General features: G+C 36.0%; 1 protein-coding gene across 1 annotated transcript; it reads left to right on the forward strand.

Moving 5' to 3' along the window:
- The first annotated feature begins 991 nt into the window (after positions 1–991).
- Positions 992–18,915, forward strand: LOC102533219 (solute carrier family 22 member 10). Its single transcript, XM_072970153.1, is given in 8 exon segments — positions 992–1,393; positions 2,093–2,196; positions 12,199–12,322; positions 12,789–12,904; positions 14,790–14,865; positions 16,549–16,657; positions 17,131–17,334; positions 18,597–18,915. Coding segments are annotated over 7 exon segments (951 nt in total). The 3' UTR covers positions 17,151–17,334; positions 18,597–18,915.
- The last annotated feature ends 6,384 nt before the right edge of the window (positions 18,916–25,299 follow it).

Consider the following 25,299-nt stretch of genomic DNA (forward strand, 5'->3'; position numbering starts at 1 on the left):
GGAGAAAATGGGTGAAGTGCATGTAGTTTCTCCTATTATTTCTTTATACTGCATGTGAATCTATACTAATCTTACTGGGCATTTAAATTAAAAGTATAAAGGATTGGAAACTAAAACATGCAAATTGTAGTGATAAGAAACCTGGAATGGCTATATTAATATGAGTATGAAGTATGTATTCTTTCATATTATTATTAATATCAAGGAGCTATACCAGATATGAGAGACCAAATTCATAATGACATAAAAATTAATCAGGATTCTGAATGCTAGCATATAAAAGATCCTCTAAAATAATCTGTAAATTGAAAAAGAAACCTAAGAAAATGAACCCTTGTAGAGCTTACAATTGCCTTTCTCCTGTATCTATGTTTCAAGGAATTTAAAATTATTGTGAGTTCCTGGTGTGATTTACACTGAAGCACAATATCAATTGCCAAAAGGTACTAATTGCACCCATTCTACTCTGTTTTAATTAAAAACAAAAGATTGTATTTTGTTAAATATTTTAATCATAAATTCATATATAAGAAAATACTTGTTCTCTGTTCTTTCCAGAGAAAAAAATCATAAAGCAGTTCACTTCTGTGTCTCTCAAATTCCATTTTCTGGGAATGACTGAAGATTGTGTAGGAGGCTTATTTTAGGTTATTTAGAGATTCATGTACTTGCCAAAGTTCAATACTGATTTTGCAGAATCACCGAAGACAAGCACATTCAGAGAGTAAACCTTTAAACAGATTTCATTGGCAAGAGCTAGAAGTATCTTTGGTAAATAATTTTCTCTATGACTTTACTAAAAAAAATAGTATCTCCTGATTCCAAAAGGACTTGGAAACTGTTCCCACTGTTCTGTTTCAATAGTGAGGTGGGTGGGACCCATTTATGGAAAGTGGTGTGAGGTCACATAGAATTAATGAAAGGAAACATTTTTTCCTCCCTTTGAACTTACAAAGTCATTGTGCCTCCTCTTGAGGATCACCTGTTCACAATGGCCTTTGAGGAGCTCCTGGATAAAGTTGGTGGCCTGGGAAAATTTCAGATCCTTCAGATGGTTTTATTTTTTCCCTTTTTGATGCTCGGAATCTGTCAGACGCTGTTGGAGAATTTCACTGCAGCCATTCCTGGTCATGGCTGCTGGGTCCACATCTTGGATAATGACACTGTCTCTGATAATGACACTGGGATCCTTAGCCCTGATGTCCTCCTAAGAATCTCCATCCCATTGGATTCAAACTTGAAGCCAGAAGAATGTCATCGCTTCCTTCTTCCCCAGTGGCAGCTCCTTCACCTGAACGGGGCCCTCCCCAACATGACTCACCTGGACATAGAGCCCTGTGTGGATGGCTGGGTGTATGATCAAAGCTCTTTCCACTCTACCATCGTGACTGAGGTAAACACCCCATTTACCTTTTGTGAGTACATGATCTGTGTGTTTAGAATAACATAAAATAAACAAGGTTCAAGTCTCCAGTTACTGTGTAGATTGCATAGCCAGCTTTCTTTCATTGTTTCAGCAAAAAGTGATTGCTTTTCTTTTTAATTGCCAAGTAATTACATTACAGTAGAGGACAGTGGAATCAGCCAGTGAGACATGAAATTTACTATCACAAACCGTTCAATGTAAGATGAAGGCTGATGATTAGACAAATAAGGACTTGATATAATGTGTGAAAAATTATTCTTAGTCACTTGTTATCAGCCTAGTTGCAAATTGGAAATACTGTATTAATTAATACCAAACTTCATGCCCTGCCTACTTGATAGAGAAACTTATCAGGGTGTATTCCACTCTAAGTGTGAAATCCAGGCATCAGTATAAAAAATCAACCTCAATATTTTCAATGTGGGGCAAAGATTGAGAATGACTGAAGTATGCAGTTCTAAGTGAATATAAAGTTCGACTCTAATATAACTTAGAAGATTTAGTTGAAGATTTCTAGAGAAAGCCATGCTTAAGCTAAGACTTGAATGATATAGATGAATATATCTAGTAATAGAAGCCAGAGAGTGTGCTCCCTAAGGGTTACTGGAGTGAGTGAACATATAAGATGGCGTGAATCTCTGTTGTGCTGGTTTCCTTCTCTTCCAGTGGGACCTAGTATGTGATTATCAGTCACAGAAACCAGTGGTTCAGTTCCTAGTCATGGCTGGAATGCTGGTGGGAGGCTTCGTATATGGCCATCTCTCAGACAGGTGAGTGTCTCCAGATCACTGCTGTCCTTCCTCTGTGGAGTTTTCACAGTTTATGGTTAATTGTTTAATAAAGAAGTCTTTATTGAGTTTCAATATGCAATTTATTCTGTTTTGGGTTGCCTTGGCTCCCAGGGAGCTATAGATGGAAATGTAGAATTAAACTCATTGTGATGAATGCAATTTTGTTGTCACATAGCTCTGTCTTGGACACAGAAATGACATTTCCATAAGATATGGGGGGCATTTCAGAGCAGTATTTAGAGGTGAAGTACCATGATTCTTAATTTAGCAAGATGAGAAGGAATTACCTATGGGAAGGAAGGGGAGGGTTGTTCAAGACAGGAGATTCAGCCTGTTCAAAAGACATGGATATGGTGAACAGCACTGTAGGCCTTTGCCTTGGTTTCTGTGTTAAGTGACTCCTGGACTCTGATTAAATTCCTCTGTGTTCCCAGACTGATCATTATGTTATCGAGTATGCCCCACTGTAATTAGTAGGTATTTTCATAAAACCTGGGTGCATTGTGAGATGGCACTATATTGTATTAAGAAATAATTGTGATTATAATCTGGACCTCTGGTCTTGTGAAAAAAGGCTCTTCAGTGGTAATACTTGCAAACATATAAGGTAATTAATCTATAGACCTCATAATCTGTGATGTGAGATGTTTGGGTTATCCTTGCCTGACTATACCCATCCTGAAGTAAGAGACAACCATAGCAGCCACACATTCAAGTCTTTCAGAGAAGAATTGGGAGACTTAAAGTATCCCTTACCATCTATAAACCTAGCATCATTTAATCTTTCAGTTGAAAATTGTGAACTCAATGTATCACTCTGAGTTCAATTTGTAAAATATTTCAGGGTTAGAGTGCTCATATTGACCAGTTTTCAGACTGAGCTCTTTATGGTGATTCACAATAAAATGCTGATTGATCAGTTTAGGGGGGCAGAAAGTGATAAATGTTTTAAATTTCTTTATGTGGAAAAGGGGTATGACAGAACATAAGAGTTGAAAATTTGGTGAAGAAAAGGGAGAATGATAGCTAAGCTAAAGACTTTGAACCAAACATAGGTATAAAGCTTCTGGACATTGACCTTGACAATAAGGCACAAGTAATGAAAGCAAAAATAGACAAATGAGATTATGTCAGTCTATAATGCTTCTGCACAGCAAAGGAAATTATCAACAAAATGAAATGGAAACATACCAAATGGGAAAAATATTTGCCTGCCTCTTATTTGATAGAGTTAATATCCAATTATACAGGAAAACTACTACACCTAATAGAAAAACAACCAATAATCTGGCTCAAAAATGGCACAGAAGCTCAATAGGTATTTCTCCATAGAAGTCATAGAAATAGTTAACAAGTATATGAAAAGATGCTTAACATCATTAATCAACAGGGAAATACGATTCAAAACCACAATGAGATATACCCTTATGCTAATTTGGGTGGTTATTATATTAAAAAAAACAGTGTCAGGGAGCTATTTGCTTATATTTTCCCTAGGAGTTTTACTGTTTCAGGTCTAATTTAAGTCTTTAATCAGTTCTGAGTGAATTTGTAAATAGTGTCAATAGGGGTCAAATCTCATTCTTCTACATGTTATCATCTCATTTTCCCAACATCATTATTGAGGGGACTGTCTTTTCCCCTTTAAGTATTATTGGTTCCTTTATCAAATATGATATATGAAGCACTAGTTTCTGGAATCTTGTTTCTGTTCTTTTGGTTTATGTGCCTATTTTTTATGTCATTACCATACTGTTTTGATCACTACTGTTTTATAATATAGTTTGAAATCAGAAAATGTGATGCTCCTATCATGGTTCTTTGTTAGGATTGCTTTGGCTTTTGGGGATTATTTGTGATGTCAGATAAATTTTAGGATAGTTTTTCCTATTTCTGTGAAAAATGCCATTGGAATTTTAACAGGGATGTCATATAATTTATGGATGGCTTTGCATAGCATGGGCATTTTAACAATACTAACTTTTCCAATCCATAAGCATGGGTTCTCTTTCCATTTTTTGGTGGGGAGGAGGTAATTAGGTATGTATGTATGTATGTATGTATGTATGTATGTATGTATTTATAGAAGAGGTATTGGGGATTGAACCCAGGACCTCATTCATGCTAAGCATGCACTCTACCACTACCACTTGAGCTATACCCTCCTCCTCTTTTTCCATTTTTTTGTATATTATTCAACTTCTTTCATCAAAGCATTATTTCCAGTATCCAGATCTATCACCTCCTTGGTTAAATTTATACTTAAGTATTTTATTGTTTTTGATTCTATTATGAGTGAAATTGTTTCCTTTATTAGTTTCCCCCCAAATATTTCATTGTTCATGTATAGAAATGCAGTTGTTTTCTGTATATTGATTTGTATCCTACAACTTTACCGTATTTATAGATAATTTCTAACAGATTTGTAGATTATTTCTGTAGATTTTTGGTTGAGTCTTCAGGATTTTCTATGCATAAGATCATAGCATCTGCAAAGACAATTTAATTCATTTCCAATTTGGATTCCTTTTATCTTGCCTGATTAGTCTGACTAGGACTTCCAGTATTATGTTGAAAGGAGTGGTTTGAGGGGCACCCTTGTTTTTTTTCTGAACTTAGAGTAAAATCTTTCACTGTCATTGTTGAATGATGTTAGCTGAGGGCTTGTCTATATATGGCCTTATTATGGTGAGCTACTTTCATTCTATAATAATTGAGGATTTTTGTCATGAAGGATGCTGTGTTTTGTCAAATTGGTTTTTCAGCATCTATTGAGGAGGTCCTATTATTTTTGTCTTTCACCCTATTAATGTGGTGTATCACATTTATTGATTTGCACATGTCAAACTATCCTTATATCCTATGGATGAATCCCACTTGATCACGGTGTATGATCCCTTTAATGTACTGTTGATTTTGGTTTGCTTATATTATGTTGAGGATTGTTTGCATCTATCTTCAGCAAAGATGTTGATCTGTAGTTTTCTTGTAGTGTCCTTATCTGATTTTGATATCAGTAATTTGGTGGCCTTCTAAAATGAGTTTGAGATTGTACCTTCCTCTTCAATTTTTCAGAAGTGTTTGAGAAGAGTTTGTGCTAATTCTTCCTTAAATGTTAGATAGAATTCATCCATTTAACAACTTGGTGCTTTTTTAAAAATTGAAATATAGTTGATTTACAAGATTATATTAATTTCCAGTGTGCAGTATAGTGATTCAAGATTAATTAATTAATCTCTTAAAGATCATACCCCATTTAAAGTTATTAGAAAATAATGGCTGTATTTCTTTGTGCTGAACAACATTTCCTTGTTGCTCAGCTATTTTATACATAATAGTTTGTAATCCCATACCCCTGTCTGCTGCTCCCCTTTCCCTGTTTCCCCTGATAACTAGCAGTTTGTTTTCTATATCTCTGAGACTGTTTTGTCATATACATTCAATTGTTTTATTTGTTTAGTTTCCACATGTAGGTGATATTGTCTCTTGTCTGATTTATTTCACTAAGTAAAATACCCACCCCCACCCCCAAGTCCATCCACATTGTGCAAATGGCAAAACTTCATTCATTTTTATGGCTGAATTATATTCCACATGTATACCACATCTTTATCCATTCATCTGTTGATGAGCACTTAGGTTGCTTCCATATCTTGGCTATTTATTGTAAATAATACTTCTGTGAACTTTGCTGCATGTATCTTTTTGAATTAGTGTTTTTGTTTTCTTTGGGTATGTACCCAAGAGTAGAATTGCTGGATCATATGGTAATTCTATTTTTAGTTTTTGGAGGAATCTCTATACTGTTTTCCATAGTGGCCTCACCAATTTACATTCCCACAATGTTGCATAAACGTTCACTTTTTGGTGCCTTGTCATCATCATTTGTTTGTGGTCTTTTTGATGATAGCCATTTTGACTGGTGTGAGATGGTATTTCATTTTGGTTTTTATTTGCATTTGTCTGATGCTTAGCAGTGTTGGACATCTTTTTATGTGCCTGTTAGCAATCTGCATGTCCTCTGGATAAGTGTCTCTTCAGGTCTTTGTCCATTTTTTAATTGAGCTGTTTGTTTTTGATATTGAATTATATGAGCTATTAACATATTTTTGATAATAAGCCTTTTTGAGGGTGTGTATATGATTACTGATTGAGTCTCCTCAATCATTATTGGTCTGTTCAGATTTTCTATTTCTTTATGATTCAGTTTTGGGTGATTGTATGTTTCTAGGAGTTTATCCATTTCTTCTAGGTTATCCTACTTTGATACTAATCCCTTATTTTTTGTATCATTTGCAAATGTATCTTCTCCAGTTCAGTAGATGTCTTTTCATTTTGATGATTTTCTTTGTTGTACAAAAGCTTTGCAGTTTAATTAGTTCCCATTTGTTTATATTTGCTTTCAATTCTTTGCCTCGGGAGACTGATCCAAGAGAATATTGCAATGATTTATGTCAAAGAGTGTTTTGCCTAATTTTCTCTTCCAGGAGTTTTATGGTTTCATGTTTTACATTTAGATATTTAAACCAGTTTTTGCTAATTTACTTATTTATTTTTCATTGAAGTATAGTTGATTTACAGTGTTAGTTTCAGGTGTACAGTAAAGTGATTTGATTATATATATACACATTTGTTTTCAGATCCTTTCCCATTATAGGTTATTACAAGATAATGAATATGTTTTCCTGTTCCATACAGTATGTCTTTGTTTTATCTATTTTGTATATAGTAGTGTGTATATGTTAATACCAAACTCCTAGTTTATCCCTCCCCCTCTTTTCCCCTTTTGTAACCATGTTTGTTTTCTATGTCTGTCAGCCTATTTATGTTTGGTAAATCAGTTCATCTATGTCAGTTTTTTAGATTCTACGTATTTCCTGTCTGGATGTTCTATCTATTGATGCAAGTTGGGTGTTAAAGTCACTATTATTTTGTTATTGTCAATTTCTCCCTGTGTCTTATTATTTGCTTCATGTTTTTAGATGCACCTATGTTCGGCACATATATGTTTATAATATCTTCTTCTTATACTGATCCCTCTATTTTTATATAATGCCCTTCTTTGTCTTTATACCTTTGTTTTAAAGTCTATTTTGTCTGCTATGAATTTTGCTACCTCTATTTTCTGTTGTTTCTGTTTACATGAAATATCTTTTTCTGTTTTCTCATTTTCAGTCTTTGTGTGTCTTTAGCCCTGAAGTGAGTCTCTTGTAGGCAGAATTTTGAAGGGTCTTTTTAAAATACAGTCAGCTGACATATATCTTTTGATCAGAGCATATAGTGCATTGACAATTAAAGTAATTATGGTGGGTAGATATTTATTGCTATTTAATTAATTGTTTTCTGCTTGTTTTTATAGTTCTTCCTTGTTCATTTCTTATTGTTTTTCCTTCCCTTATTTTTCAATGATTCTCTTTAGTAGCAGCCTTTTGTTCCTTTCTTTCAATTTTTGCATATCTGTTACAGGTTTTTGATTTGTCACCATGGGGTTCGTATATATAGATGAATAATTATATCTACTTGTTTTAAACTGATAGTCATTTAAGTTTAAACACATTCTAAAGGATCTACCTTTTTTATTCCCCTCCCCCACATTTTGTGTTTTTGATGTCATGTTTTAAATATTCATGTTTATTCTTTAATTATTTATTTTATTTATAGTTGCTTTTACAGTTTCTTTTTATCTTGTAATCTACATACTGGCTTATTTATGTGGTTGATCTTAAGTCCTTAATGTATATTTACCTTTCCTAGTATTGTTTTACCTTTTCTATAGGTCCTTCCTTCTTTTTCACTTAGAGAAAACCCTTCAACATTTCTATTAGTGTAGTTTTAGTATTGGTGAATTCTTAAGTTTTTTGCTTGTTGGAGGATTTCTTTAACTCTCCTTCCATTCTAAATAATAATCTTGCTGGGTAGAGTATCCTAGGTTTCAGTTTTTTCCCTTTCAGCACTTTGAATATATCATACCAGTGTTTTCTGATCTGCAATGTTTCTGAAGTAGAAAAATTTTCTAGGCTTATGGGGATTTCCTTGTGTATGACTATTTTTCTCTTGCTTCTTTAGAATTTTCTCCTTATTTTTCACTTTTGCCACTGTAAGTATAATATGTCTTGGTGTGAGTCTGTTTGGATTCATCTTGTTTGGGATCCCCTGTGCTTCCTGTACTTGGATATCTATTTCCTTCTTTAGATTTGGTAAGTCTTCAGCTATAATTTCCTCAAATACATTTTTGTTCCCCTTCTCTCTCTCTCTCTGTCTTTTTTTCTAGGACCTTTATTATGCAAATTAGTGTTGTCTCAGAGATCTCTAAAATTGTTTCATTTTGAAAATTTCTTTTCCTTCTGCTGTTTTAATTCAGTGATTTCCATAATCCTGTTTTCCACATCACTTATGCAGTGTTCTATATCACTTAGTTTTGTATTCATTCCTTCTAGTGTGTTTTCTAATTTTAGCTATTGAATTGTTTATTTCTGATTGGGTCTTTTAACAATGTTTTCTGGTTTCTCATTAAATTGTTCACTGTTTAGATCAATTCTTTTCTGTAATTCAGATAATGTTTTTATCATCAATGTTTTGAATTCCTTATCTTGTTTTTGTTTCATTATTTTTTCCAGAGGTTTTCTCTTGGCCTTTCAAGTAGAGTAGTTCCTCTGCCTTTTCATTTGCTTAATTTTCTCTGCCTCTATTAATTTTTTAATGAAAATAAGGAAACAATCCCCTTTAAAATAGGGCTCAAAGTAATAAAGTACCTCGGAATAAATCTAACCAAGGAGGTGAAAGAAATATACACAGAAAACTATAAACCATTGATGAAGGAAATTAAAGAAGACTTTAAAAAATGGAAAGATATCCCATACTCTTGGATTGGAAGAATCAATATTGTTAAAATAGTCACACTGCCCAAGGCAATCTACAGATTTAATGCAATCCCTATCCAATTACCCAGGACATATTTCACAGAACTAGAACAAATCATAATAAAATTTATATGGAACCATCAAAGACCTAGAATTTCCAAAGCATTACTGAAGAGAAAGAAAGAGGCTGGAGGAATAACTCTCCCAGACTTCAGACAATACTATAGAGCTGCAGTCATCAAGACAGCGTGGTATTGGTACAAAAACAGACATATAGACCAATGGAACAGAATAGAGAGCCCAGAAATGAACCCACAAACTTTTGGTCAACTCATCTTTGACAAAGGAGGCAAGAATATACAATGGAATAAAGACAGTCTCTTCAGCAAATGATGCTGGGAGAACTGAACAGCAGCATGTAAAGCAATGAAGCTAGAACACTCTCTTACACCATACACAAAAATCAACTCAAAATGGATCAAAGACTTAAACACAAGACAAGATACAATAAACCTCCTAGAAGAAAATATAGGCAAAACATTATCTGACATACATCTCAAAAATGTTCTCCTAGAACAGTCTACTCAACCAATAGAAATAAAAGCAAGAATAAACAAATGGGATCTAATGAAACTTACAAGCTTCTGCACAGCAAAGGAAACCATAAGTAAAACAAAAAGACAACCTACCGAATGGGAGAAAATTTTTGCAAATGAAACCGACAAAGGCTTGATCTCCAGAATATATAAGCAACTCATACGACTTAATAAGAAACAACCAAGCAACCCAATCCAAAAATGGTCAAAAGACCTAAACAAGCAATTCTCCAAGGAAGACATACAAATGATCAATAGGCACATGAAAAAATGCTCCATATCACTAATTATCAGAGAAATGCAAATCAAAACTACAATGAGGTATCACCTCACACCAGTCAGAATGGCCATCATTCAAAAATCCACAAATGACAAATGCTGGAGAGGCTGTGGAGAAAGGGGAACCCTCCTACACTGCTGGTGGGAATGCAGTTTGGTGCAGCCACTATGGAAAACAGTGTGGAGATTCCTCAAAAGACTAGGAATATTGGCTATTTATATGTCTTCTTGGAGAAATGTTTGTTTAGGTCTTTTGCCCATTTTTGGATTGGGTTGTTTGTATTTTTTGATATTGAGTTGTATGAGCTGTTTGTATATTCTGAAAATTAAGCCCTTGTCAGTTGCATCATTTGCAAATATTGTCTCCCAGTTCATAGGTTGTCTTTTTGTTTTGTTTACAGTTTCCTTTGCTGTGTAAAAAGCATAAGTTTATTTAGGTCCTATTTGCTTATTTTTGCTTTTATTTCTATTGCCTGGGAAGACTACCCTAGGAGAACATTGCTAAGATTTATGTCAGAAAAGTTTTGCCTATGTTTTCTTCTAGGAGGTTTATAGTGTCTTGTCTTATGTTTAAATCTTAAGCCAGTTTGAATTTGTGTGTGTGTGTGTGTGTGTGTGTGTGTGTGTGTGTGTGTGTGTGTATGATGTGAGGGACTGTTCTAACTTCATTGATTTACATGTGACTGTCCAGCTTTCCCAACACCATTTGCTGAAGAGACTGCCTTTTATCCATTCTTGCCTCCTTTGTTGAAGATTAATTGACCATAGAAATGTGAATTTATTTCTAGGCTCTCTGTTCTTTTCCATTGATCCACGTAGCTGTTTTTGTGCCAATATTGTGCTGCTTTGATTACTGTAGCTCTGTAGCATTGTCTGAAGTTTGGGAGGGTTATTCCTCCAGCCTCACTCTTTTTCTTCAGTATTGCCTAGGTAATCCTGAGTCTTTTGTGATTCCATATAAATTTGAGGGTTATTTGTTCTAGTTTTGTGGAAAACATCCTGGGTAATTTGACAGGGACTGCATTAATCTGTGTGCTTTGGGTAGTATGGTCATTTTAACAATATTAATTCTTTCAATCCAAGAGCATGGGATATCTTCATTTCTTTAAATCATCTTTAATTTCCTTTATCAATACTTTGTAGTTCTCTACATATAAGTCTTTCACATCCTTGGTCGGGTTTACTCCTATGTATTTTTTCTTTTTTGGATGCAGTTTTAAAAGGGATTGTTTTTTCACTTTCATTTTCTGGTATTTCATTGTTAGTGTAAAGAAATGCAACTGATTTTTGTATATTAATCTTGTAGCCTACTACCTTGCCAAATTCTTTTATCAGTCCAGTAATTTTTGTGTGGATCCTTTAGAGTTTTCTATAGTATCTGTCATCTGCACATAATGACAATTAGCTCTTCTCTTCCAATTTATATACCTTTTATTTCTTTTTCTTGTCTGACTGCTATGGCTAGTACTTCCAGTACTATGTTGAATAGAAGCGGTGAGAGTGGGCATCCTTGTCTTGTTACAGATTTTAGTGAGGAGGCTTTAAACTTTTCACCGTTGAGTATTATGCTGACTGTGGATTTGTCATAAATAGCTTTTATTATGTTGAGATAGTTCCCTCTATACCCACTTCAGTTAGAATTTTTATCACAATTGGTGTCGAGTTTTATCAAGTACTTTTTCTGCATCTATTGAGATGGTCATGTGATTTTTGTGTTTTCTTTTGTGGTATAGCATTGACTGATTTGTGTATATTGAACCATCCTTGTGTTCCTGGGATGAATCCAACTTCTTCATTATGTATTATCTTTTTAATGTTTTGTTGGATTCTGTTTGCTAATATTTTGTTGAGAATTTGGGGGCCTATTTTTTTTAAAAAGTATATATATTATAAATATATATTGGGAGTACAAATTTGCTAGATCCCATGCCAAGGTTTGAAAGGAAATCATTCATGTGAGGAACTCTCAATCTTAAGCTTCATAAGCTTCTTGGAAAATCTCCTAGAGAGTAAGCAGAGAGTCATTTTGGCTCCAAAGTTTGTTATCCTTTGCATGTAGTACACCTTTAAATGTACTGCACGGAGAGATCATTGCCATATTTGTGTAATAGAACACGATTTCTATTCCAAACCCAACAAGTGAAATGTTGGATATTACATGGGAGACAAAAGCATGTGTTATCAAAATCATATGACAAACAAGCAGGAGAGAGTTGACTTACATGTGTGTGCCATTCTTTCATCAGGTGGCTGATAGAATCTGCTCGGTGGCTGATTATCACCAACAAACCAGATAAGAGCTTAAAGGAACTTAAAAAAGTTTCACAAAGAAATGGAATAAAGAATGCTGAAGCTATGCTGAACATGGAGGTGAGCAGGAGAACAAAGGTGGCTACTGGGTTGGAGGGAAGTCATAAGCTGACAACTGTCTCCTTATTGAGACAGGCAAACTGCTTTTCTAACAAGGGCAGCTAGATGAGAATGCAGGCTCCATTACTTCATCTTTCATGTCTATCTCATAGAAAGGAAGTGTTGCCCACTGTGCAGCTTCCTTCCTTTCACTTCCTGATCTGAATCTATAATCTATGTACTCTTGTGGATGCCCTGTCTCCATCGGTGGCCTTGTTTTCAAAATACCATTATTGCTATCTAATTTCCTGGAGTGTCCCTTAACTCCTTACATCTTCCTTCATATCGCATGCTCACCTGTGACTGCATGTGTAATATGTTGTACTCAAAAGAAAAGGAACACATCTTCTCATCCTGTTTGGTGTTAGTGCTCACTGAAATACGTGGCACTATGTTGGCAAGTGATACATGTTTGTTGTTGTTGAAGGGTTTGAGATCTGCCATGCAGGAGGAGCTGGAGGCAGCACAGACCAAAGCTACTGTGTTTGACTTGTTCCGTACACCCAACCTACATAAGAGGATATGTCTCCTGCTCTTTGTGAGGTGGGCTTCACATAGTGCATGACAACATTCAAAGAGTGGAGCCATGATTCTATTCATTTCAAATGTTATAATAGTGTTATGAAAGAGGGGCACTGATTTGGAGATAAAAGATGAGGAAAACACTAAATATGTGCTATGTTTGGGGATAATCAACAGATTGTAAAAAGACTCACATTGAACTAATTATACAATGAGGAGTAGTTATTTCATGTCACACTACCAGTCTTTTCACTGAAGTCCAATGTTAAGAACTTCCATCACAGTGCAGATTTTGACATTTAATTTTTTTCTTTTAATTTTAATTGAAGCAAACCTTGCAACTGTAATATGAAGAGATCATGAACATATACAGATCAATGAATATTTCAATATGCAAAAATACAACCAGCATCCAGATGAAGATAGAAAAATCTGAATTCCCCACAAGGTCCACTCATATACCATACATTAATAACCACCATCACCACCATCACCACCATCACCACCACTACCACCACTATGACAACCCCACTTTCATTCCCTTCTCCCTGCCCTCCCATGTCAAATAAAACTTAACAACTGTTCTCATCTTTGTCACCATAGATCAGTGTTGCCTCATCTTGACCTTCACATAATGTAAATGATAAAAAGATTCTGTGACAGGCCCCCTTTCCTCATACTCATTCATGAAGTTTCATCCATTCTGTTGCATGTAACAGTAGTTTGTTCTCCTCTCTAGTGTTTTAGTTTCCAGTAGATGAATAAACTACAATTTTTTATGTGCTTCAACACTGGTGGACTTTCACTTGTTTCCAATTTGAGGTTTTAGCAGTAGGGCTTCTGTAGAAAATTTTGTACGTTATCTCTTGAGACAATATAAGTATTTAATTTGGTAGGGTTAAAAGGAGAAAATTGAGATATAATTCTGAATTTTTGAAGACTTATAAAAAAGAAAAGGAATAATAGGAGAATACAGACCTACTGCCAAGCTTAAGAAATTAACTATTGAGTTGTACAGATTACCTCTTCCTTTGCATATCCTAGTAGACTGCTTCTTTGATTAACTGCATTGTACTTTATAAACTTTCCCCTATCCATTAGGTCACAGACTTAGGTTAATGAACCCTAGGCACATAGAGTGGAAAGAAAAAGTAGAGATAATGGTCAGGAAAGGACATACTTGCTTATAATTTCTGTGATCTGTGGTGGCTTCTTCTGCTGTAATGTCTAGGTCTAGCTCTATCTGGGTGTACTAGATCATTAAAGTGGATTCTTAGATAGTGTCTGGATAAATTTTAGCTCCCCACTAGCTACCTTTGATTCCATTTGCTATGTTACAGTTAGTACATACTTGTTTGCCTGAATTCTTGCATTTTCTCTCAGCCCCAAGAAAGCAGATACGAACTTTAATTTCCTAGAATTATGTTAGACCCCAGGAGACTGTGCTTCCTGGTCAAGGGGACAAGATAGATTCTTTGCAGTTTCAATCACCTGTTGAGAAAAGGGAAATTATTCACAGTATTGGGATGGAGGAGGGGATGGGGAACCCAGAGCATACTGAGAAACCTCAAAAAAAAGAAACTCTTCTTAAATTTCCAGTTTTCATCCTTCTATATTCAACTTCTATACACCATCCAAATGGTGATTGGGTCAGATTATGTTTTCCTATCAGAATCTAGTCTATGCTTATGGATGACAAAGAATCAGAGAAGGAATATCATTTTCATATATTGTCATGTAATTGTTTATGGTAACTTTAAAATGACCCCTTTAAGATGTAGTATATACAAATCAGACTGGGTGTTTATTATTTAACATTGATCATTGGCTGCCTGGATCAGTATAATCATCAACTATAGCACTCCAGGCGCTAAGGCTTGTGTCTTTCCTCTTTTGTTCACTACAGATTTGCAAACACAGTACCCTTCTATGGCATCTCTCTCAATCTACAGCACTTTGGGAGCAATATTTTCTTGTTCCAGGTAATCTTTGGAGCTCTCACAGCTTTAGTCCGAAGTCTTGTATTTTAAGTACTGAAATATATGGGCCATCGACCAACCCAGACACTTTTCTTGTTCCTGGTGGGACTTGCCATTTTGGTCAACACGTTTGTGCCGCAAGGTGAGAGAAGACTGTACTTTGGGGAAAGGAAGTGTCTTTTCTTTACCTTCAGGGATTTTATTGGCCACACTTGTCTGAAGCCAGGAGTGAACAGAGGTCCCAATTGTATGCTAAGTATTCCCCCAAACCAATCTGAGGGTTTAGGAGAAATTCTGCTACTAAGTTGTTGGGAAAAGAGCTAAAGGACGACAAGGGGCAGCTCAGGCATATATTTATGTTCCTCACAGTTTAGTAGTGCCTGGAAACTGGTATCACTTATTCCAGACAGTTTCCTTAGGACAGCATGTGTTCACTTGCTCTTTGCCCGTTCATACTTTCAAAAAGAAGCTTAGAGGGGCAATGCTTTGCAATTATAACCCAGGTGAGGACACAATATGGTCACTCCCTCTGTATGGGCTCTTCATTACCAGGTTTGATGACTAGTCTACTTACTGATCTCTATGTATCCACGTGTGAGTGTGGTGTTTTTTAGGTTACCATGACTACAGCTCTTGCTTATGAGAGTCTTCCAGGAAATGAAAAAAAAAAAACCAGTTTTAAGAGGTGAATGAGTATCGATTGGGAACTTTTGTCAGAGTAAAATCCTTGTCCATTCCCTGTTAGATTATTTTATAAGTTAAAACAGTGATGATACGTAGTAATTAGGAGAACCTTAGTGAACACTATACTTCACCATCTCCCAATGCAAGAATGTGCTTTACAGCATCACAGATTGGTGGACTCTGCTCCTCAGAATATCATGAATGAGGCAGGTTTACACTTTTACAATAGAATTCTTTCTAATATCATAAAGCTATAATTACATTTCTTTTTATACTGTGCAGAAAACTCATTTTCTGAAATTTTTTTTAGTGGTTCCCAATTTCTGATCTTTTTTTGCCTAAGTGATGTTTCAATTCTTGGTTCCATGTGTGTAACATTGATCTAAATCTAGCTTCTCTGCAGCTGGTCCACTTACAGAGTAGTCTTGTCCTTTTACTACTCTCACGCCATCCTCACCCTATGACAATGTTGTATCTACACTAGGTTAACTGACTCATTTAGGTTTACCTGGGTCTTTTCCTGGTTTTATCAATGAAAATATCGCATTTCTAAAAACCACCTAATTTACAGGAATACCAAGATGCCTCGTCACTTAAATTCAGCACTTTAATTGTCAAGTCCTGAAGATGAGAACTGAGTCTGAGACTCAGTAATTGTGTACTTGAGAGTCCTACTTCCTGCAATAAGGATTTACCAAATACTGGAAAGAATACTTAAAAGCAATTTCTGCCAGAAGCACCTTTTCTTCTCCATCTCCAGCAAATATCAGATATGCAGAGAGATTTGCTGCATTTACATCAGATAATTTTATGTACTTTTAACCAAGTATATTGTTAATTCTACGCTTCTCAACTACTCCATGATGTCTGCCACTGTAATATTTTCTACAGTATATTTCAAAAATACCAATAACCTTTAGGAGTTTTTTTTCCTGACTAAATTTGTTGGATACTAATTTCTTCAGCCTGATTTCTTAGTCTTACTTGTTTTCCTGTCCCCAGAAATGCAGACTCTGCGTGTGACTTTGGCAAGTTTGGGAGTCAGCTTTGTTTCTGCCTCTGTCACCAGTTTCTCTATCCACTCTGCTGAACTCATCCCCACACTGCTCAGGTATAAGAGTTTATGGATAATCTGCCATGACCAAAAATGGGACTTTCCAAGCTAATTGATGCTTATTGCAAGAATAAACACAATAAGATCTCTTCATTATAAGCAATCATTTGTAATAATAATATACTAACAGCAAATATTACCAGATTTATTGAAAAAGCTGACTTTGTGCCATGTACTGAGATAAACAATACATCAATTCATCCTCTCATTTATCTTTTGGACCACTCACCAGAATATGTGCAATGTGTAACATTCTGTTTAAAATGATGAAAGTGAGTATTAACACACTATGACCCTGACAAAGACAGCTAGAATCACAGAACAAATCTTAAAAACAAGTGTTTTTCATCAAGCCCATGTATGTAACAATTGTATTTTATTGTTTTCCAATAATAGTGTCAAAATAATAGACCATAAATTACACGTGTGTATTTTTCCTGGATTATTATGTATTTTCACTTACTCTTCAGGACAACAGCTTCAGGATTAGAAATGATAATTAGCAGGTGTGGGGCAGCACTGGCTCCCCTCTTGATGACCCTAGTGGTGTATTGACCCACCTTGCCCTGGATCATCTATGGAGTCATTCCCATCATTGCTGGTTTTGTCGCCCTTTTCCTGCCTGAAACCAGAAATCTGTCCCTGCCTGACACCATCCAGGATGTGGAAGATAAGTAAGTAAACCTAGCCATCCCCTGGAGAACTGTGTGCTTTGGATCTGTGGGTGAGAAAAGCAAAACACAGAATGAGTCCCTCAGGTCACTGGTAAGGCTGAGCCTTGCCTGGGATACTTCCATCTTGGGCCATTGCCTTTCCTGAGTGGCAAGGTCATTTCTACCCATTGTGAGCTCCAGTCTAGACTGCAGTCCTGCCCTGCTTCTGTTGGTAGTTTTAGTGCTGAAGAGACAATAATTAGGTTTGTAGTGATGGTACTTCCTTCATCCTACCTGCCCTCATGAGAGAGACATATTCCTGCTGGTGTTTCATGATCTTCAAACCCGTAAGAGCCTGAAATATACTGGGAAATAAATGGGATAGCCAGTGAAGGAATGAAGTTAGGAAGATCACACAGAGTTAAAGTCTCTCTGTGGAACGTGTGTGCGTGCATATAACAATAGGCAATTTGCTACCATAAGTAATGGAAATATTGAGGATAGTGAAAAACAAGAAGCTGGTAAAAGATATTTTAAAATAAGAAAAATGATATATTAGCGACCATATAATAAATAGAGTTCCACCAACTGAATGATTTAAATGAGAGAAATTTCTTGCCTCACAGTTCCAAAGGCTGAAGCCTGAAATCAAGCTATTGGTAGGGCCATGCCCCGCTGAAGACTTTAGAGAGAGATCTGTTCCAGGTCCTTCTCCTGGCTTCTGGTAGTTTCTTGGCTTGTGGCAGCATAATTCCAGTTTTCACATGGCTCTCACCCTGGAATGCTTCTATGTCCAAATTTGCCCTTTGTATAAGGACACTAGTCATACTGGGTTAGGGGCCCATCCTACTCCAGTATGACCTCAGCTTAATTAATCATATTGGTAACCACTCTGTTTCCAAATATGGTAATCTCATATTTTGAGATACTATGTGGCAAGACTTCAGCATGTGAAATCTGGGAGGGACACAGTTAAATGCATAACAAACAGGGAGTTCACCTTAAGATTTTCAGTCCACCTCTTGACTTTCCAAATGTGTCATTGGCCAGAGGTTTAAAGAGACCGTGTGAGAATAACAACTTTGAAAACTGCTGTTTTGGGTTTGCACAATCAACAGAACCTTTTCCAGCCTAAGTGTCAATCCCTCATGGATTTTATTGAGCTTAAAAAGTTGATGGTTAGATCAGTTTGTACTTGAGCATGAAGGGCACCCAAACTTATTTTTATTTTTTTATTTGCTGATTGTTTGATTGATTGGTTGTTTCTGTTTTTTTTTTTCCAGACAAAAATTCTCAAGAAAAGTAAATGAAAAAGATTCCTACATATAAGTGACAAAATTTTAAGGTGCTTTCATGAGCTGACTGGTGAGGAAAAGAAAATATGACAGGGAAAAAAAAGAAGATTTCTTTTATATCTACAAACTAGCAAGAAAATATATGAGAAAAATGAATTTCATTTACAATTAAGAAATTAATCTGCAATTAAACACACAATTTGTGGGAACATGTGATTCTATGTACAGTACAATATTTTTTGAAAGTAGTTGAAAAAGTTTTGAATTGATCAATAAATGAATAATAGCCAAGATGATTCCAAAAGAGGAACACCATGGGATTAGGATGTGATTGCTTCATGTATGAGGCTGCATATGGTGAACTCTATCATCAATGCACAAAAATCAGTGCAGCATATGTAACCTGAAATTAAAACAAATCCAGAAACAGATATATATATATAATTAATACATGATACTTTGACATTATAAATCACTGGCTACTAGAAAGATTACGTGCTCTTTGGAAATACATTCATTGAAATAAAAATGGTGATCTTTTAATGGTGGAATTTTAAGTGATTGTTACTTTTTCTTTGCAATGTTCTCTCTTCATATTGTCAAGAGTTAACATATATAATTTAAGATATTATAAACATATCAAAATTGAAGGGCAAGTAACAGGAGAAGCAACTTTCAAATTGTGCATACACTTAATGAAATCACTATAAATTAAAAATTATATTTCAAGTGTCATGGCTAATAAAATATGAAAAGCTGTTCAAATGTAATAGTAATTTAAGACAAATGCCAGTTGAAATATAAGCTCTCATTTTCAAAAGAGCAGACATAATAATTCTCATTGTGTGTGAAGGCACACTGCAGTGGGCATTCATAAAGATCAAAATGTGTTATAATTAAAATATCAAGGAAGATTGAATCAAGATGGTGGAGTAGTAGGACCATGAACTCGCCTCTCTTTGCAACTACAACAAAACCACAACCAACTCCTGAACAGCCATTAAAAAAAAAAAGGCTGGAGTCTAGCAAAAAGGATTTGCTTCAACTGGAAACACTGAGACAGAACTACAAGAAGAAGGTAGGAGGAGTGCGCTCATGATATAGTCAGGCCCCATACCCTTTGGGTGGGCAACCCACAAGCTGAAGAACAATTAAGTCACAGAGACATTCCCATGAGAGTGAGAGTTCTGAGCTCCACCTCAGGCTTCCCAGATGAGAGTTCCAGCAGTGGGAGGAGGAGACCCCAGGATATCTGGTTTTGAAGGCCAGTGGGGCTTAACTTCAGGAGCCCCACATGACTGGGAGAGACAGAGACTTAATTCTCTTGGGAGGCACACATGGGATTTTGAGTGCACCAGGTCCAGGGGCAGAGACAGTGATTGCATAGGAACCTGGGCCAGACCAGCCTGCTGGTTTTGGAAGTTCTCCTGGGGAGTTAGGGAACTCCTGCAGATCACCCAGGGGACACAGAAGCTGGTGACAAACATCCTGGGATTGTTCATCTACAAGAGCTTCCCTGGAGGCTGACATCTTCATTGGATTAATAACACCAAGACCTAGCTCCACCCAAAAGCCTATAGGCTTAAGGGCTGGGAAACCTCAGGCCAAACAACGTACTGGGTGGAAACAGACTCACCTATTGGCACACTTTCTGAGCCACAAATACCTCTAGGCAGGGTCCTACACACCAGAGGTTCAGGCCAAGCTTCACCCAGCAGTGGGCAGACACCAACTGCTCCTGCCAGGAAAGCCACATAAGCCTCTAGCCCAGCCTCATCCACCAGGGGGCAGATACCAGAAATAAGAAAACAATAGCCCCAAGCCTGTGGAAGGAATCCACAAACACAGGCCAGACTCTACACTGGACCAGCCCAACCCTGCCCCTTGGGTGACAAGAGAGGAGTGTACTATTGGGACACATAGGACATTTCCCACAGAGAGCCGCTTCTCCAAGTTCGAGAATCATAACTAGCCCATTTAAAAACAAAGAGAAAGACAGATAAAACGAGGCTGCAGAGGAATGTCCTCCAGGACAAGACACAAGATAAAATCACAGAAGAAATAAGTGATGAGGAAATAGGCAATTTATCCGAGAAAGAATTTAAAATGATGATAGTGAAGATGTTCAGAGAACTCAAGAGAAGTATAGATGTACAGAGCGATGTTTTTAGCAAAGAGCTGAAAAATATAAAGAATACCCCAAAAAAGTTGAAGAATAAAATTACTGAAATGAATAACACATTAGAAGGAACCAAGAATACACTAAACAAGGCAGAAGAATGGATTAATGAGCTAGAAGACAGAATAGTGGAAATCACCATTGCAGAACAGAAAAAAAAAAAAGAATGAAAATAAATGGGGATAATTTAAGAGAACTCCAGGACAATATGAAACCACCAATATTCACATTATAGGGGTCCCAGAAAATGAAGAAGGGGAGGAAGGACCTCAGAAAATTTTTGAAGAGATAGTAACTGAGAACTTCCCTAACTTGGGGAAGGGAACACTCACCTAAGTCCAGGAAGCTCAGTGAGTCCCACACAGGATCAACCAAAAGAGGAATACACCCAAGGCACATACTAATTAAATTCACAAAAATTAAGAGTAAAGAGAGAATATTAAAATCAGCAAGCCAAAAGCAACAAATAACATACAAGGGAGTTCCCATAAGGTTAACAGCTGATTTTTCAGCAGAAACCTTTCAGGCCAGAAGGGAGTAGCATGATATATTTAAAGTGCTGAAAGGGAAAACCTACAGCCAAGAATACTTTATCCAACAAGGCTATCATTTATACTTGATGGAGAAATGAAAAGTTTTACAGATAAATAAAAGCTAAAAGAATTCAGCACCTCCAAACCAGCTTTACAAGAAATATTAAGGGAATTTCTCTAATCATCAAAGCACAAGAAAATAGAACAAAAAGAAGAAAGAGAAGGGAGAAAAAAGCCCTACAAGAACAAACTCAAAACAATTAACAAAATGGCAGTAAGAACACACCTATCAATAATTACCTCAAATGTAAATGGAATAAATGCTCCAACCAAAAGACACAGACTGTCTGAATGGATACAAAAACAAGACCCATATATATGCTGCCTACAAGAGACCTACTTCAGAGCTAGAGACACATGCAGATGGAAAGTAAGGGAACAGAAAAAGATATTCCATGCAAACAGAAACCAGAAGAAAGCTGGAATAGCAATACTTATATCAGACAAAATAGATTTTAAAATAAAGACTGTTACAAGAGACAAAGAAAGGTGCTACATAATGCTTAAGGGACCAATCCAAGAAGAGGATATAACAATTGTAAATATATATGCACCCAACATAGGAGCACCTCAATATATACAACTTTTAACAGACATAAAAGGAGAAATTGACAATTACACAATAATATTGGGGGAATCTTAACACCCCACTTACACCAATGGACAGATCATCCAGACAGAAAATCAATAAGGAAATACAGGCCCTAAATAACTTATTAGACCAGATGGACCTAATTGATATCTATAGAGCATTCCACCCCAAAACAACAGAATATACATTCTTCTCAGGTGCACATGGAACAATCTCCAGAATCGACCACATACTGGCCACAAAGCTAGCCTCAGCAATTTAAGAAAATTGAAATTGTACCAAGCACCCTTTCAGATCACAATGCTATTAGGTTAGTAATCAACTACAAGAAAAAAACTGCAAAAACTGCAAATACTTGGAGGCTAACAATTTTGCTACTATACAACCAGTGGATCATGGAAGAAATCAAAGTGGAAATCAAAAAATACTTTGAGACAAATGAAAACACAACAATCCAAAACTTCTGGGATGCAGCTAAAGCAGTTCTCAGAGGGAAGTTTATAGCAACACAAGTATACCTCAGGAAATAAGAAAAATCTCAAGTAAACAACCTAAACTTACACCTTAAGCAGCTGGAGAAAGAAGAACAAACACACCCCAAAGTTAGTAGAAGAAAAGAAATCATAAAGATTAGAGCAGAAATAAATGAAATACAGACTAAAAAAACAATAGAAAAGATCAATGAAACTAAAAGCTGGTTCTTAGAAAAGATAAACAAAATTGATATGCCTTTAGTCAGACTCATCAAGAAAAAAAGGGAGACGGCTCAAATTAACAAAATCAGAAATGAAAAAGGAGAAGTTACAACTGACACCACAGAAATACAAGGAATCGTAAGAGGATACTATGAGCAACTATATACTAACAGAAATGACAACACAGAAGAAATGGACAATTTCTTAGAAAGGTACAATATGCCAAGACTAAGCCAAGGAGACATATACAATATGAATAGACCAATTACCAGTGCTGAAATTGAATCAGTAATTAAAAAGCTCCCAACAAACAAAAGTCCAGGACCAGATGGCTTCACAGGTGAATTCTACCAAACATTTGAAGAAGAGTTAACACCTATCCTTCTGAAACTATTCCAGAAATTTGCAGTGAAAGGAACACTTCCAAACTCATTCTATGAGGCCATAATCACCCTGATATCAAAACCAGACAAGGATATCGCAAAAAAAAGAAAATTATAGGCCAATATCGCTTATGAATATAGATGCAAAAATCCTCAACAAAATATTAGCAAATTGACTCCAATAATGCATTAACAGGATCATGCACCATGATCAATCAAGTCAGATTTGTTCCAGGGATGCAGGAATTTTTCAATATACGCAAATCAATCAATGTGATACACCACATAAACAAACTGAAGAATAAAAACCATATGATACTCTCAATAGATGCAGAAAAAGCTTTTGATAAAATTCAACGCCATTTATGATCAAAACTCTCCAGAAAGTGGGCATAGATGGAACATAGCTCAACATAATAAAGGCCATATATGACAAACCTACAGCTAACATCATACTTAACGGGAAACAGCTGAAAGCATTCCCTCTAAGATCAGGAACAAGACAAATATGCCCACTGTCACCACTTTTATTCAACATAGTTTTGGAAGTCTTAGCTATAGCATTCAGAGAAGGAAAAGAAATAAAAGGAATCCAAATTGGAAATGAAGAAGTAAGACTGTTACTGTTTGCAGATGATATGATACTATACATGGAAAACCCTAAAGAAGCAACCAGAAAACTACTAGAACTCATCAATGAATATGGTAAAGTTGGAGGATACAAAATTAATATACAGAGATCAGTTGCATTTCTATACACTAAAAATGAAATAGTAGAAAGGAAATTAAGGAAATGATACCATTTACTATCATGCCAAAGAGAATAAAATACCCGGGAATAAACCTACCCAAGAGGCAAAAGACCTGTATGCTAACAACTATAAGACAGTGATGAAGGAAATTGAAGATGACATGGACAGATGGAGGGATATACCGTGTTCTTGGATTGGAAGAATCAGTATTGTTAAGATGGCCATACTGCCCAAGGCAATTTACAGATTCAATGCAATCCTTATCAAGTTACCAATGACATTCCTCACAGAGCTGAAACAAAAAACGTTAAAATTTGTATGGAAACACAAAAATCCTCGAATATCCAAAATAATCTTGAAAAAGAAGAATGGAGCTGGAGGAATCATGGTCCTTGACTCAGACTATACTACAAAAATAAAATAATCAGAACAGTATGGTACTGACACAAAAACAGACACATAAATCTAGGAATAGGAGAGAAGGTCCAGAAATAAACCCACACACGTATGTTCAATTAATCTATGAGGCAAGAATATACAATGGAGAAAAGACAGTCTCTTCAATAAGTGCTGCTGGGAAAACTGGATAGCTACCTGTAAAAGACTGAAATTAGAACATTCCCTAACACCATGTACAAAAATAAACTCAAAATAGATTAAAGAGCTAAATGTAAAACCAGATACTAAAAGATCCCTAGAGGAAAACATAGGCAGAACACTTGTGGACATATATTACAGCAATATATTTTTTGAACCAGCTCCTGGAGTATTGGAATTAAAAGCAAAAATAAACAAATGGGATCTAACTAAACTTAAAAGCTTTTGCACAGCTAAGGATACCATCAACAAAATGAAAAGACAACTTACAGAAAGGAAGAAAATATTTGCAAATGATGTGACTGACAAGGGACTAACTTCCAAAAGAAACAAACAGCTCATACACCTTAATATCAAAGAAGCAAGCAACCCAATCCAAAAATGGGCAGAATATCTAAAGAAGCAATTCTCCAATGAAGACACACAAATGGCCAATAGGCACATGAAAAAATGCTTAGCCTTGCTAATTGTCAGAGAAATGCAGATCAAAACTGCAAAGAGGTAACCAGCAGAATGGCCATCATTGAAAAGTCTACAAATGATAGATGCTGGAGAGAGTGTGGAGAAAAGGAAACCCTCCTCCTACACTGTTGGTGGGAATGTCAACCTCTGCAACCACTATGGAGGACAGTGTGGAGGTTCCTTAAAAATCTGAAAATGGACTTACCATGTGACCCAGCAATCCCACTCCTGGGCATATATCCAGAGAAAAATAAAATTCAAAATGACACGTGTACCCCAATGTTCATAGCAGCACTGTTTATGATAGCCAAGACATGGAAACAACCCAAATGTCCATCAACAGATGACTGGATAAAGATGTGGTACATAAATACAATGGAACACTACTCAGTCATAAAAAAGAATAAAATAATGCCATTTGCATCAATCTGGATGGAC

The sequence above is a fragment of the Vicugna pacos genome, chromosome 10 (genome assembly GCF_048564905.1).
Source record: "Vicugna pacos chromosome 10, VicPac4, whole genome shotgun sequence".
Taxonomy (NCBI): domain Eukaryota; kingdom Metazoa; phylum Chordata; class Mammalia; order Artiodactyla; family Camelidae; genus Vicugna; species Vicugna pacos.